The 14,469-nt window shown below is 40.9% G+C and overlaps 1 protein-coding gene across 5 annotated transcripts in view; it reads left to right on the forward strand.

Moving 5' to 3' along the window:
* Positions 1-14,469, forward strand: part of csmd3b (CUB and Sushi multiple domains 3b) — a 344,162-nt gene that overhangs the window by 94,510 nt on the left and 235,183 nt on the right. For all 5 annotated transcript variants that reach the window (XM_053862604.1, XM_053862605.1, XM_053862606.1 and 2 more), the window contains exon 3: positions 12,507-12,619. In XM_053862604.1, the coding sequence (XP_053718579.1) occupies positions 12,507-12,619 (113 nt within the window). The remainder of the gene's footprint in view (positions 1-12,506; positions 12,620-14,469) is intronic.

The following is a 14,469-nucleotide window of genomic DNA, read 5'->3' on the forward strand; positions in this document are numbered from 1 at the left end:
TGATGCCTCACCAGCACATCACTACATCTAAGCTTAGGTGTCAGTAGCAGACAAAGAATGCCACAGACATAACAGTAGAAAATCACTTTGACAGAACATTCTGGTAGACAGCAGGTAGCAGTAGTTCCATAGCAGTGAAGGGCAAATGACAATCGCAGGAGAAAAACGTAACTATAGTCACAATATCAAAATAAACACAATTGCACAAATGGAACCTCAATTTCAAACCAGTAGGGGCCATGATGACTTTTGCTGCACAGCAGCATTTTTGTACTTTGAGTCTGTGCAGTCTTGTCGAGTTTAAGTGAATGTTTTGGTGAGTTCATTTCTGATCTTGTGTTTTTCCTATGTGATAAAATAATGTTCTCGCTCGCTCCACCCAACAGGAACTGAGCCAGAAAGTCTTTTGCGCTAGCGTCGCAAGTGGGCAAGAGAGCCCAGGTCCAGATTGTGCTGCGTCATTTGTTTCCTTTCCCATCGTCCACATTCCCTCATGATAACATTGAAATCCCTTCATCCCATATCAAAATACTTGCTCTTTGAAAACAAAAATAAATAAATACATATTTCCGAGTGTATGCCGGGAAAATAAGCCGGCGAAGAGAGAGCAGTATTTCAAAATTCTTTACCCAGCGTGTTAATCTGTAGGATGAAAAATCTCGCTGTTGTTCTTACACATTTTTATATCCACAAATTCCTTCTCAATGTTAACGTTCTTCTCTGAATTACAAAGACTAGCATGCTTTGCTTTGGATTACTTTCCTTCATTCTTACAAGCTTCAATGTCATTTTCTTTAGGGGGGAAAGCAGGCGGCCTCTATGAATGTCTTTGTTCCTGAAACAGTCCATTCACTCCACTCCAACTCCGACATAATATGGAAGATTCATCATCAGAATGTGGACTCTTGAAGCTCAAGGATCTCTGAAAACACATTTTGAAGGCAACGTCTGACAATTAAAGCAGAGCTGTTTCTTTTATTTTCTTCCATCCATGCATAACACAGTTTTTTTTTTTTTATTCGTCTTCCTAGAGTCGCATACCCACACAACATCCCACCAGAGTTTGGTAGAACACTGTGTGGGTTGAAGTCTTCTCTTTATATGAAGGCATCCACAGTCATGAGTCACTCTGTAAATCCCACCAGTTCCTCGTGTTGACGCAGGAAGACAGAAGAATCATACTTTCTTGTGTCACGCAACGTTTAGCCTGAGAAAGATCAATGTTACCGTAACTCTGTCTGAACAGACCTTGACACCATCCTAATTTGAAGCCATTCACATGTCTGACGTATGCTGTCTCCTCTGTTTCTGAAAATAACTTCCCTAAGATATACTTGAATGACTGGCTTTTAAAGCTTTAAAATTGGGGTTTTTGGATGTCATATCATTTTCTGTGCAGTGCTTTGAGATATCATCATGTCATCTCATATATATATATATATATATATATATATATATATATATATATATATTCACTTTCTGTTTATTATTTACTCACCTTGTTTTTATTAGTTTATTGTGCCTTTTTCTTTTATCTCAGAATCATAAACTTACAGATTTTTTACTGCATAACTGAACAACTCTTAAACCTGATTTACTGCTGAATGCTCAGCCTGTTTAACAACACTATACTAAAAGTAACCTTGTGGTTCAGACTCACCCACTCATTCGATGTTATATACCCTCCAAATCTCATTCAGGTTCCCTTTGGAGTTGTTACATTTTCCTATGATGCATGATATCGGTTTGTCTTTCTGACTAAAAGAAAAATTGCTTGGTTCACTGATGCAGTAATCATACTCTCATCTTGGATGTGAAGCTTTTATTTTAGGTTCTGAAGAGACTGGAACACAACTGTAGAGGAGATGATGTGGGTTTCAGGTCATTTGCCTGCCAGTTTTTCATTTGTGAAGTAATGCAAGCACAAATGTGTATGTACCTTTTGTTTCTGTAGACACACATTCATTTTAGAGGAACTTGCTTACTGCCAGTCTTATAAATATAATAATGTGATATTTGGTCAATGTCAATTTAAAAAAAGACATATATACTTTATTTTATTTTTCCATTCCTTGTTTAATTTTTGTTGAAAAATAAAAATGTGTACGTGTAGTAGTATAGCATGCATCAGGTCACTCCTGCTCAGAACTGACCCATCTGTCCTGAAGTATGGAAACATGACATTTGAACTGATGCGGATGGTATAAATCTGTTTTAATCTCTTCCCTACCGTTTTTGACTGAAGGTGTTGTGTAGCCATATATATAGTCTTATCTGGAATATAACTTACTATTCAAAATAAGTGTCTTTGACTACTGAACGTTCAGGAGATACATCACTGGGTGACTTTTGTTTTCCCCAACATGTAACATTTAAAGTCTGGCCCAAAGTGTGAAACGCACAATTGGGACAATTAAACATGGAAAGTGAAAACAATGTCTCTGTCTGCTCCAGCGCGTGCTCCATTATCCGTCTTGACAGAAATACAAGAATTCAATTAAAAGACCATGTAGTGACCTTAACAAACTGGCACATGCTTGGACACACGCACGTATCAATTAATCAATGTCTGTCACTTCACAATTACACAATGTGTATCCTCAGCGGAGCAGTGCTGTTATGGACGGTTCATGTGTGCGAGTATTATTGTTCGGAGATAACTCTCTGAGTACCCGATTTAATGGACACTGGTCCAGTACATGATTATACAGTATCATACGACAGTACCCTGATGCCCAACCTCAGCTGCAGCAATCCCTTGTGAATAACCTGAAGGGCAAAGTCATTTAACTCTGAAGAAAGGAGCTAGTTTTCCTCTCCGCTTGAATTGGAAAGTTGTGTTGGTTGGTTGGCTCAAACAAAAGCCATGAAGAAAAGGGACATAGAGAAGTCAGATTCAGTGAAGTCCATTCGGAAGTTAGTTGGAAAACGTAACCCACACAGAGGCAGTGAATCTGCAGTGCTTCTCTTGCCCAAGCTATTGTCAGACAATGGTCCCAAAGCTCTTTGAGCCAGACCGGAAGTTATTGTGTTGGGTCCTGTCAATCTCTGCTGACAGCGGCGTTGTTACCTTGGCAACATTTAGAGCTGTCATTTTCTATCAGCTGCCTCAAGAGTCCCACCATCCAGCAGGACTTTTGTAGGAGGTTCACCATTGAGTTTTCTAGTCGCAAACGTGACAAGCACCTAATGCCACATCTGACTGCCACTAGGTGCCTCCTTCACATTTTCCGGAGTCACTGCCATTTTTTTTTCCAACAACCTAGTCTGCCATTTGATCCTACTTCTGGTGGTGATCCATGGAAAGCTAAGCTCCTCTCTTCAGTTCAAGACATGTGGCCATTGACTTATGTGAACCTTATGTGGCTCCATCCCTCAGTGCTGGACAGTTGTTTGAGGTGCTTTATATACCAAGTGACACACTGTAATATACAGCACAAAAGAAGTGCCTTTGCATGACTAACCCTAGCCCCGAGTCTTTCTTTTACATGACGCGCTACAGATGGTACCAGCATCAGGCTTTTAGCCAGGAGGGTGTCTGCAAAACATGAAAAAATGGACATCCAATTCTTGACTGTATCTTGACCATACCAGATGCCGCCATACACCGGCGTAATTTGGCGGCCAAACTACGGTCGAGAATCTGGCGTCCATTTTTTCATGTTTCGCAGACGCCCAGACGCCCTCCTAGCTGAAAGCCTGGTCGGATATGTCCTGAAAGGCGCAAAATGTGCTTCAATTGCAATGGTGAAGGTCGACTTCTGCGTCAACATAGGACACACAAGTCCCAAGAGTCAGTATTTCACGCCTCGTGAGTGAGAATGTGTTGATTCATGTGTTGAGTGTGTTGTGGTGAGTTCAACCGCATGTAGTCAGTGTGTACTTCTCAGCCTCACTCAACAGTTCTGACGCCTTTCTCGCTCTAAGGGTGATACATATTTTAAGATCCAGTTCTGATCTTGGAACACAAAGGGCTCTAGCCAATCCCAATCTCACCCTCTTGAAGGTGTCCCATGGTCCAGCGTCTTTTCCTGTGACACAGAGATATGAAAGAATGCAATCCTTTGTTTCTCCTAAAAGTTTTTATTCGGGGCACAATGGCCATGACCATGTGTCAACATGGCTCGAAGGATCACTGAGCTGCTCAGGGGTAATGGCCCATTGGAGTCAGATTGCTTAAAAACATGGAGACATAACCATGAACTATATGTGCAATGAGTAACGTCACTTACATACAGTGCAATATTTGTTTTACATGTTATGGATGGAAAGAATGCTGTTGCCACTTCGATGTCAGACGGCTGAGAGATGATGTGCTGCAGTGCTGAATTGTGATCAACGCAGTTCTGCTTTTCGTGTGCTGCCACTTTCAAGGCCGTTTCTGTGAAACATAAGAGACGCGTGAGCGGGGGTGGACATTAAACCGTTGTCTGAAGGCCACTGATTCCCGCGCAGTGAAAGGTGATAGCACACATAGGGGAATAAGTGCAAGCTTGGAATTGTCATTCTCAGGAGGAAGAAGGGAGATGATGCTCCTGGGGGGTGATAAGGCCAAAGAGTGCAACATATGTGAAGCAGTTTCTCGTGTGACTGGGGTCAAGATCAGAGCGAGAGACAAGAGTCATGTTTTGATATTCAACCAGACCCTTGACCTGCCTTTTATATGACTCAAATCCGCCAAATGTGATGAAGGCACTTAGGTGTCCATGATGAATGTTTACCTTCTGGTGGTTTGGATTTAGCATTTGAACCACAAATGTTTTGATTTGAATTGAATAGATGTAATCGATGTGGGGTAAAACAATGAATAGGATTGTTCTAAATTCCAATCACCTCACACGGAAAATATGCAGTAGCCTGTTAAGTAATTGCTTACTGTTGAGAACTCTTAAAACTGGATGAATTCATCATGAGGTGTGAAGAGTCAAGCCAAGGAGTCATGGGGATTGTGCATTCAGACTTCGCTTTGCATCTGTTTTTGTCTGTCTGAAGCCCAACATGTTTTCTGGGGAACCTCTGGGGCTGACAGAGAGGTTAATCCACTGTTCAACCCCAGTCACAGAGTCACTTCAGGGAGCAGAGAAAACGGCAGCGGCCACTGTCGACTCCACGATCTGGTAAAGAAGCCCTTCCTGCATGTGGCACAGAAGTTGAAGCATTCTCATTTGGGGTTATTATGGAATAGCCAGGAGGGATGACGCGGGATTTCTGCGACCACGGCTGCGTGTGAGAACATGTGAAGAGAGGTGACACATGCGCACGTGTGTGCTTACATTTGAATAATCAAGTACACAAACTTGCAAGAGGAGACAGGCATGAAGTATAATTTGTGTGTGTGTGGGCGGGTGGGGGTTTCATACTTTTTGGTTTTGTTTGTTTATGTTTTTGTTTGAGGCTTATTTACATATTTATTAGGGCTGCCAAAAACAACATTTTCTTCCTTGTGTTTGCGAGGTGAGGTTTAAATGAACGTAGAAGAATTCCAAGCGCCTCTGGATGTGTCTCCTTGCTTCTCCCTTTTTGGAAAGATTATTCAGAGTAGTGACAACCTCTTCACATCTCGCTGTATGAGGGGACGGACACTACAAGTTAAAGCTGCATCAAGTGGTCGACTGTAATCCACTATTAATGTATGTAGTCGCCAATGGGTGCATGAGTCATTACATCACTCTCTTTTTCACGCATGCGTTGCATCGCACAACCCGCAATAGAAGGTGAAATTGTTGAGGGATCCGGACCATCAGGACCTGAAGACTATGGGAACATTTCACAATGGACCCATAGACGACTAGAGTAAGATGCGATATTTGCCAAACATACGTCTCCCACCACATTTTAAGCAATAGGGAGCATATGTCTCCGCCCCTTATGGTCGGCCCATCGGACCTAAGATCGGAAAATAAAATAAATGGACGTCTTTAGAAAGATAAAAGTTCTTTTCTGGTCCGCTTTGCCTCATCCCTTGGATCACACATATGTTGTACCTCAATTGAAATGATAAATAATGATGTGAGTTTTGACTACATTTGTTGTTGATATTTATTTGCTTATGAAAAATTTGGACTAGATCGTTGCATGTTTGACGTCACAGTAGAAACCGACCCCTCCGTGGGTAGAAGCTAACAAACATTAGTACTTAGTTACGTCAATACTTGCTGTCACTCTGTAGATCTTGTCCCGCATGCTGGCTCTCACTGGACCCACTGTCAAGCATTGTACTTCGCTACTACACTTGACACGCATCACCTAAAGTAACTTATGCTGCCGGTCGAAAAACAGTGCGGTCACGGCTTTACATTGTATCTTTCAAATTCACAGACATCAATTGTGAGATCTATAGCATATTACAAGCTCGATAAGCAAAAAAAAAAAGTAAATAATTCTATCTCTCCATTGACTCCTGTTCATGTTTTGTTGACTTTGGTCACATGATGCAGAAGTAGATGGGTGTGACTTAGGCTCCCCATGAAAATTCAGATATCACAGTAAGACATGTTGGAATGTTTGTCATATGCCTACTAGTAGATTAATCGTTTGCACGGTTCTATTTATTTTTAACTTTTAATATTCATTTGTTTTTGTTGTCACATGAGCACTGTGCCACGTGCCACTTTTACATTTGTCATGTTGGACATCAACAACACACCAAACCCTCTCTGTTTTGTTTTATTTTTTATTTTTTTTGTTGAATGAGTCCACACTAAAGAGTCCGTCTTCCTGACCCACTGTGTTCTACACTTCAGGATCAGTCTGAGCCCATGACTGTGATCTGATGTTTCTATATTTTTGAAACAGGATAGGTATCAGGGTGACCCTTTTTGGTTACGAGACCATGTCTCTGCTTGTGGGATTAAATGCGTGTGACTAATTTAATGGATGGCATGCCACTGTGGTCAAGGACCCTCTCACACACATAAAACACAGCCACGCGCAGGTATTCACAGTGAAAGACTGGGAGTTCAGGTCGGGCAGCCTGGGACTGATTTACTGGACACACCAGTGACTATTGACCGCATGCACCGTAACCTGAAAAATGACTTGGCGTGCATGTGTGTGTGTGTGTAGACACGTGAAGACTGGCGCACACATCCATGTGCACGTCCAGATGTCACTCAGGCTAGTCTTAATCAATCAGTGACTGCAGACCCTGAACTTTGGTCTTGAGAGAGGAAATAAATCTACTTGACACAAAGACTGAAATGGAAGATTGTGGGGGAATGATCAGTGATGAAAGAAATGATTTGAACTGAGGAGGCATGGCCTCAGGAAAAATATGATTTTTTTTTTTAGACTGCTATCTTAAACGTGAATGTCAGATTCAATGGAATGATTAGTTATCAACATTTTTTTTGTGGTTTTCAAACCACATCCTAAACAACGGTGCTGCAACACTTACTCAAGATCTTGAGTGTGTTGTGCAAGACTCGCCAGCTCTGTTGCAAGGGTCTGAACATGGAGCTCAACGGGTTGAAGTCGATGACAGGGTCAAGGTCATTTTAAGTTTTGGTTTGGGATGAAATATTAACTAGCACTGTATATAAAAATGTGATGCAATTGCGCTGATGATAATAATGATATATCTGTGTTGGGCTATTGCCGACGCTTGAATACGTGTTGGAGTGGTCTACTCTCTTGTTACTTGTGGGCACGTTTGTTCTGTTGAATATTAATTGCACACTGAATGATGAAACAGGTCTGAAATACAAGAAACTGGTGTTAAAGAAGTAAAACAAGACCTCCATCCCGAGCCTGTCTGAGGTTTGTATGTTGTTTGAAGTGAATTAAATTGAATTTAGCTGCTGAGAGTGATTGTACTTAGACCATTTTTGTTTTTCTTTGAGGCGTTGATATGATGCTGATCTGCAGCTTTAGAGTCATAAATTCAATTGGGTATTTTTCAGGTATCACGCCGGATAGAAAACAATCAGCTTGTCTTCTGCCTGTAGATGTATAGATAGATAGAGCTTGTTGGAGGCTTTGCGTCGCCATGGGCATCACTCAAGATGCATGAATCAATGGTCTTCTGCTGAACACGAAAGGAGCTTCAAGGCCTTTTTCCATCACCTGAAGATCTACTTTTATCTATGCAGTTGAAGTTTGGAACCCCCAGTTCACAGCCTCTTTTCTCTTGGTCTCTATAAGTCTTTACATGGGCTGTTTTTAGACAGTCTTTTTGTTTGTGAGTCTTCTTTCATTACTTTTGGCTTTTGGTTCTGTGTGAAAAAAAAAAAAAAAAAAGTAAAATAAATAAATAAAATGTATTGCCTGTGTAAAAGAGCTAGAACCCCAGCGAAAAAAATAAAAAAAATCTTGTCCCGATAAATAAATAAATGAATGAAATAAAAAAAATGTGTCATCCCAGCAACATCAATATTGAAAATCTTAACACAACATCTTCACCATCTTGTTTGTTAGCTGACATTAAGCTGTAAACATCTTGGAACACACTTTCTATCATACTCACTCACCCCAAAATAACACTGACAGAACACAATATTGTAACATTACGAACACAACAAGTAATTCCAAGGTTGAACATCACGATGAACAATGTCACAGGTTACGTAAATGCTAGAAAAGGTATCTAATCGTACAGATAAAAAGTCACTTTTTTTTCCTGAATACTCTTTTGGGAAAGTCTCAAAATAATGAATCAATACTGCACCAGTCACCGTAATAGTCCTCCGTTCACCTTGCCGCAGAAATAATCACACAATAACAAAGCGTGTTGTGTTCCAGGAAGATTTGCTGTATAAGGATATAAACACAGTGATTTGAGAGGGACGACAGGCAGGGAAACAGAGTACAGGAGGCAGTGGGCTGATGGGGATTTATTGCTGTACATGTAGCAGGCAACCTCCCTCACGGCGAAGAGGAAAGGTTGCAAAGAGAGTAAATGGCTCAGATATTGACACAGTTTGCCTTCTCCCAGTGGAAACGTGTGGAAGGGGGGGAAATAGTGGGGAAGTAATGGAGGGCATGGCTGGTGTAACAACATGAATTTGGGAAAGCACCTGTGCTTTCATGGTTGGGTTCAGAATCAACTTGATTCAACGGAAAAACATGGACAGTCAAGACACGGCACCCACAGTCTTGCCGTGCCGACGTGACCTCTGAGACTACGTGCTGATAAACACGGAAGGCGGAATATTGCTGATGCTCCATGTTTGTGACCAGTAGTTTTTAATAGAAATATTCACGTGACACATACTACAGTTGAGGTTCCACACAGAGGACCTCTCTGGCTCGTGCTTTGACTCCTTGTTTTCAACTGCCATTGGTTAATGGAAAGTCTGATCCCTTAATGGAAATGTGAATAAATTACTAGCCCAACAAAGAATGGCAGAACCATGGGGGGTCTTGAGAAATGCCGACGGTGGCACCAATTTGTACTCTGGGTTTCGACTGGCTACAAGGCACAGCTGAGAAGTTGGAATTGAGATGCAGTGCTGATCCAACCGAAAGAGACAGGCAAAGCTGAGCACAAGGAAAAACAAATTGATGGGAGAGATGGGTGAGTTAGAACAGAGCACAGTTTGGGATCAACACAAAGGTGCATGGATTGAAGGATTAGATGTTCTGGTGCAAAATGTAATTCGAGTTAACAACTGGAGATAAATAAGGAAGGAGATGGAAAGTGGCACACAGTAGCAGGGCTGGAGAATTAGAAGGATGAGATGAGAGTTTAGGGAAGGACAGTGCGCGGATATGATAAGAAGAAAGCCTCAACGTGAATGAAATAGATATCAGAATGGAGAGATTAAATAAAGAGATGTGAAGAGAGGTTATAATGGAGATGCCTAATAGAGGATAAAAGCAAGGTGGAAAAATGGAGCCATAGAGGGGAAAAATGATCGAGGGCAGATTCTGAATGGAAGTGCTGTTGCTTATAGTGGTACGATAGTATGGTAAACTTCATTGTTGAGATAGAAAGACAAGCAGGCGCTGAGGATGGTAAATAGGATAAGAAAAAAGAGCTGTAATGGGAATAATGTAAAGTCAAGTCTACACCTAGGCGAGAGCTTTTCCTTTCCCCGCGCAACTCCGTCAGTCTCATTACAAAGTAACACGTTTGTTTGAACTAAACAACCATTTAATTCAGACAGAAGTCAAACCTTGCCAACATTAATTCAAAGAGACCAAACCTCGGGCTGCTCACTTCATCTAATGGCCCACTTGCTTCTCTTTCATGCATTAAACTCTCAATCTCATTTAGTGTACCTTTTTTGGCCTCCTTTGGTGTTGCTTTTTTTCCACTATAGTGCAAAGCCCCTTGCTACGTTCTCTTTATGTTCCTGACGGAATCCCATTGGCATTTCAAATGTCTGTTCCCTGCACAACTGGGCCACCGCTATGGAGGGGTTTTACATGAGCGATGTTAAAACTGTGTCTAGCTTTCTGCACTACATTCCACACTGGGTTGAGGAAGGTGGCACCTTAAAGCAGCTGTAGGTAGGATTGAAAATATTTGCTTTTGGCGGCGCCACAGATAAATGAGTGTAAATATAATCACAGAAAGTCATATACACAACACTGTCCAGCTTATACTTGCAAAGGCAACTTCTAGAAGCATCTATCATTCGGTATCGGAGATGGAGCTCCGTCATGCAGCCAGTGAGGAGAGGCGGAACCAGTTCCAAGAGCGACCGACCCAGATTATTAAACTTTACTTTGACTGCACGTTTCAGAATGAAGTAAAGGGGGCTTGGACTCCTCACTACGAACTCTTGCTTCTGCCGCGGTGTAAATTGAAGTTAGCTCGCTGCCGAGGTAGCCCTGCCCCTTGGCCGAAAAGTGTTGCATTGGGGGTGGAGTTAGGGTTGTGACACCACTCTCAAAACACGCCTCAGGCGACCCGCCAGCGGAAAGTTACATACTCCAAGGCAGCATTTAACAGAGAGCTGGAGGGTCTGACTCCGGGACTTTGGACTGTTCAAAATGAAACCTTTCATCTCAGGAAATCTGAAAATAATCAATTTATGTCCAAGTCCTACCTGTTGCCACTTTAAGGGGTCCGTGACATCAATAAAATTTGGCTGCCATAAACTGCCATAAATCACACTGCAATGCAAAAGTGTACAGAGCTCAAACAACGGCTGCATCTTATGACGTTGCCAAAGGCGACAACTCTAAACAAGCATTAGAAGTGAGTGATATCAGTGCTTCCAGAGGACGAATATCAGGTTCATTTAAGCAACTTATTTTTATCCGGACCTCGTCGTCCAGGAAGTGATTACTTGCACAGCAAAGTTGAACAGTGAATGGCTTTATAAAAATAAAAGTTCAGAAAGAACTTGGTCTTATCTCTTGACAAGGGTCAACAGTACAAAACATATAATGCTTTTGGATAATCAAAGGGACTCGCTCTTCTCCAGGCCAGTTTTGTCACTGCTGCTTCTCTCCACTGATACTTTGACACGTTGCTGTTTGTTTATGTTTGAACACCTTGGGTATTGAAGTTGGTCTAAGAACCTGCTTCTGACGAAATTTCCGGACAGCGAGTTCCTACACAAGTTCAAACCAGTGGTTGCCACTTGTCCCTTGCTTTTTTTTTTTTTTTTTTTTTGAAGTTGCAAGTGCTTGTTTATCTGCACCAATGGATGCATCAACAGGAGCATAATCTTGTGACGTCATTGTGGCACAGCTTGCTCCACGTGCAAGACTGAGTTTAATTTTTCACTTATTTAGTGTTGTAATTCAAACAAAACAAATTGTAGATGATATATGAACAAATGAGCAAGTCAGAGCCTTGGAACAAATCAATAATATCAATGATTACAATACAATATGTTTGTCTCCATGATCAAATGAAGTGAAACATCACGTTATTGTGGACAGTCAGTCAAAGTGTGAATAGTGCAACAGACCGACTGACCTACATGGCAGCGCAGGAGCAGCTCACCCTACAGCTGGACGAGCACAGAGGTGCAGCTGGCGTTAGCATTAGCTAATGATTGCTTCAGCCTCTGTCATCATCATTTAGACAGAAAAATACTGACTCACTTCGGAGACTGCGATGTCAAAAAATGACACGCTCAAGTACTGTGAGAATGGCCTTGGTTACCTTCATCATTCTCTTCTGGTGGAATTCTGGAGGTCTTCCATTCACTGTTGAACATCACATGACACAAAAGATGAGTGGTACTTCTCGAAGGCGATGTCTTGCAAAATTATTTCAACACACTTTTCACAATCTATAGGGAATAGACACAGCAATGAATCCGTCGGGCCTGTCAGCCGCTTCCTGCTTGACAGTTCATTGTGCTCCGTTGTGTTGGCAAGTTCCCATGTTATATATATATATATATATATATATATATATATATATATTTTTTTTTTTTTTTTTTTTTTTTTTTGTCTCCCTCCGGTCCTGTAACTGAAGATGGTTATGATCACGATGATGGTGATATGAACGGATTTAACTGCCCATCGACAGGATAAACAGATTATAATCTGCAAGGTTGTGTTTCCTTGAGTGCTAATGTGATTTTATTTCTTGTTTCCAGACTAACAGGCTTCCAAGTGCCTGCCCCGGTCACCAGTACAGGGAATGTCTTCTCCTTACGGTTGACCAGCGACTTTGCAGTCTCTGCTCATGGGTTTAAGCTCAACTATGAAGGTCAGACTGTGTGCTCATGTTTGTCATGTTTCCCTCAAGATTTCCAGATTAATCATACGAAAGTTAGATGATTTCATGATTTATTCATGTGTAAAATATTTTACATTCTAAGAATGATTTATTTAAAGCCACCACATCAAGATAAAATGAGACGCTCATGTATATAAATGTTATTTTTCTTAAATTTTCACGAGTGGGAAAATACTATTTTTATGTTTTTAATTTTATGTTTTATCCCTTGGGATCTGTGATTGATGACAGTAAACGTTGTTCACACCAGTTTCAAAATATGTCAGCACTTTTTATTATTTTTTTTTTTTTCTCTTGAACCAAGTGGGATCATGTTTTTCTGAAGAAGTCGCACAACTCCCTTTGCCCTTTACCCACAGGCCATGAGTAAACAGTGTGGTTCCGGTCTCACAGATGAAAGAAAAGATACAAACGGTTATAGGGATGATTCTAATTAGAACCTGCCGTGAATTAGAAGCATGTCCTGTTTGCAATAAAGATTTCAGATCGGATTTAGATAAGGAAAACTTTGATGTGTTGAATGAGGCTGTTCGTTCCAGAGCGTATAAAGTGCACGCACCGAAGGCACGCCGTGAGCTAAACACCATAATATACAAGTAAACAATCATGAAGTCACCGGGCTTTAATCAAATTAGACAACTTGAGTTTGTGTTTATGCCTCAGAAAAATAAGGTTTACTTTAAAACAATTATCTACTTACTGAAAAAAAAATTGATAAAGGTTCAAATAGAAATAAGGAAATAAATATTATTTGAAATTGAAAAAAATGTGGTTATTACATTTTGAAATGTTAGATATTAATTTCAAGTCCACAGTGTTTTTGTACTGCAGTAGATATGGTAGATAAGGGACAAACTCAACTTGTTCTGTAGGTTAGGATTTTGCAAAAAAGAAACATTATTATTATTATCTTCCAATCTGTTCCAGAAGTAGTTGTTTTTAGCTGTTTTTTCTTCATGACAGTGTTGACCCATGCAAGTTTATATATTTCAGAGTTCATGGAAAAAAAGTCAAAAACCATGCCCCAAATGAATGAATAAAAAAAAAAAAACTAACAAATATTCAATGCTGTACTCCCAAAAATAAATTGCACATTGGTAACACGTTCTCCTGGTTGCAGGCTATGACCAACCGCAGTCTCACAAATGTCTCATTTGGTGTAATTTGTGTCATGTTTAAAAGCCTGGAAATCCTCCCATGGCAAAAGACTGGTCAGCGCTGCTTCAGAAAATAATTGCAACAAGGCTAATTATACTCCTTTCAGCTACTTGAAATGTGGGTTGTTGTACTGCGAATGTTGGCACATCATAATGGTGTAATGGCCTAGTTTGAGACATTTTACTTTGAAGATCTTATCAAAGATTGTGTTTCATATTTTTGCTCTCATTATATTGATATACAAATGAATTGAAGGATGTCAAAAAGGGTTGAATCTGGCATGTGGACTGGTTTTAGTGATGCTTGCTGCAGGTCATTCACTTTGTTCAAGAAGAAATTTGAATGTTTTTATGGCCTCCTGGGTCGAGAGTCCGTAGATCCTGGACTCACTTGGATGGTTGCCGTCTAGCCCTATAATGCCTTGGGGTTTGATAGATACATGCTCTTTGTGGTGCGATGAATCATGGGAATATCATCTGATGTTACGAGAAAAATGGATGGTTAATGTCATTGGCAGCTACAGCTGGTTCCTTTTGGAAATTGTCCTTTGTTCTTTTGTGTTTCTGTGTCTGTCTCTTTACCTTGCCTGTTGAGATCAGCTGCATGTTGGACAATGGTTGGCTTGTTTACTTCCGAGCCCCATGCTGCACCCAAGACCATTT

This window comes from Synchiropus splendidus, chromosome 4 (assembly GCF_027744825.2).
Source record: "Synchiropus splendidus isolate RoL2022-P1 chromosome 4, RoL_Sspl_1.0, whole genome shotgun sequence".
NCBI lineage: Eukaryota > Metazoa > Chordata > Actinopteri > Syngnathiformes > Callionymidae > Synchiropus > Synchiropus splendidus.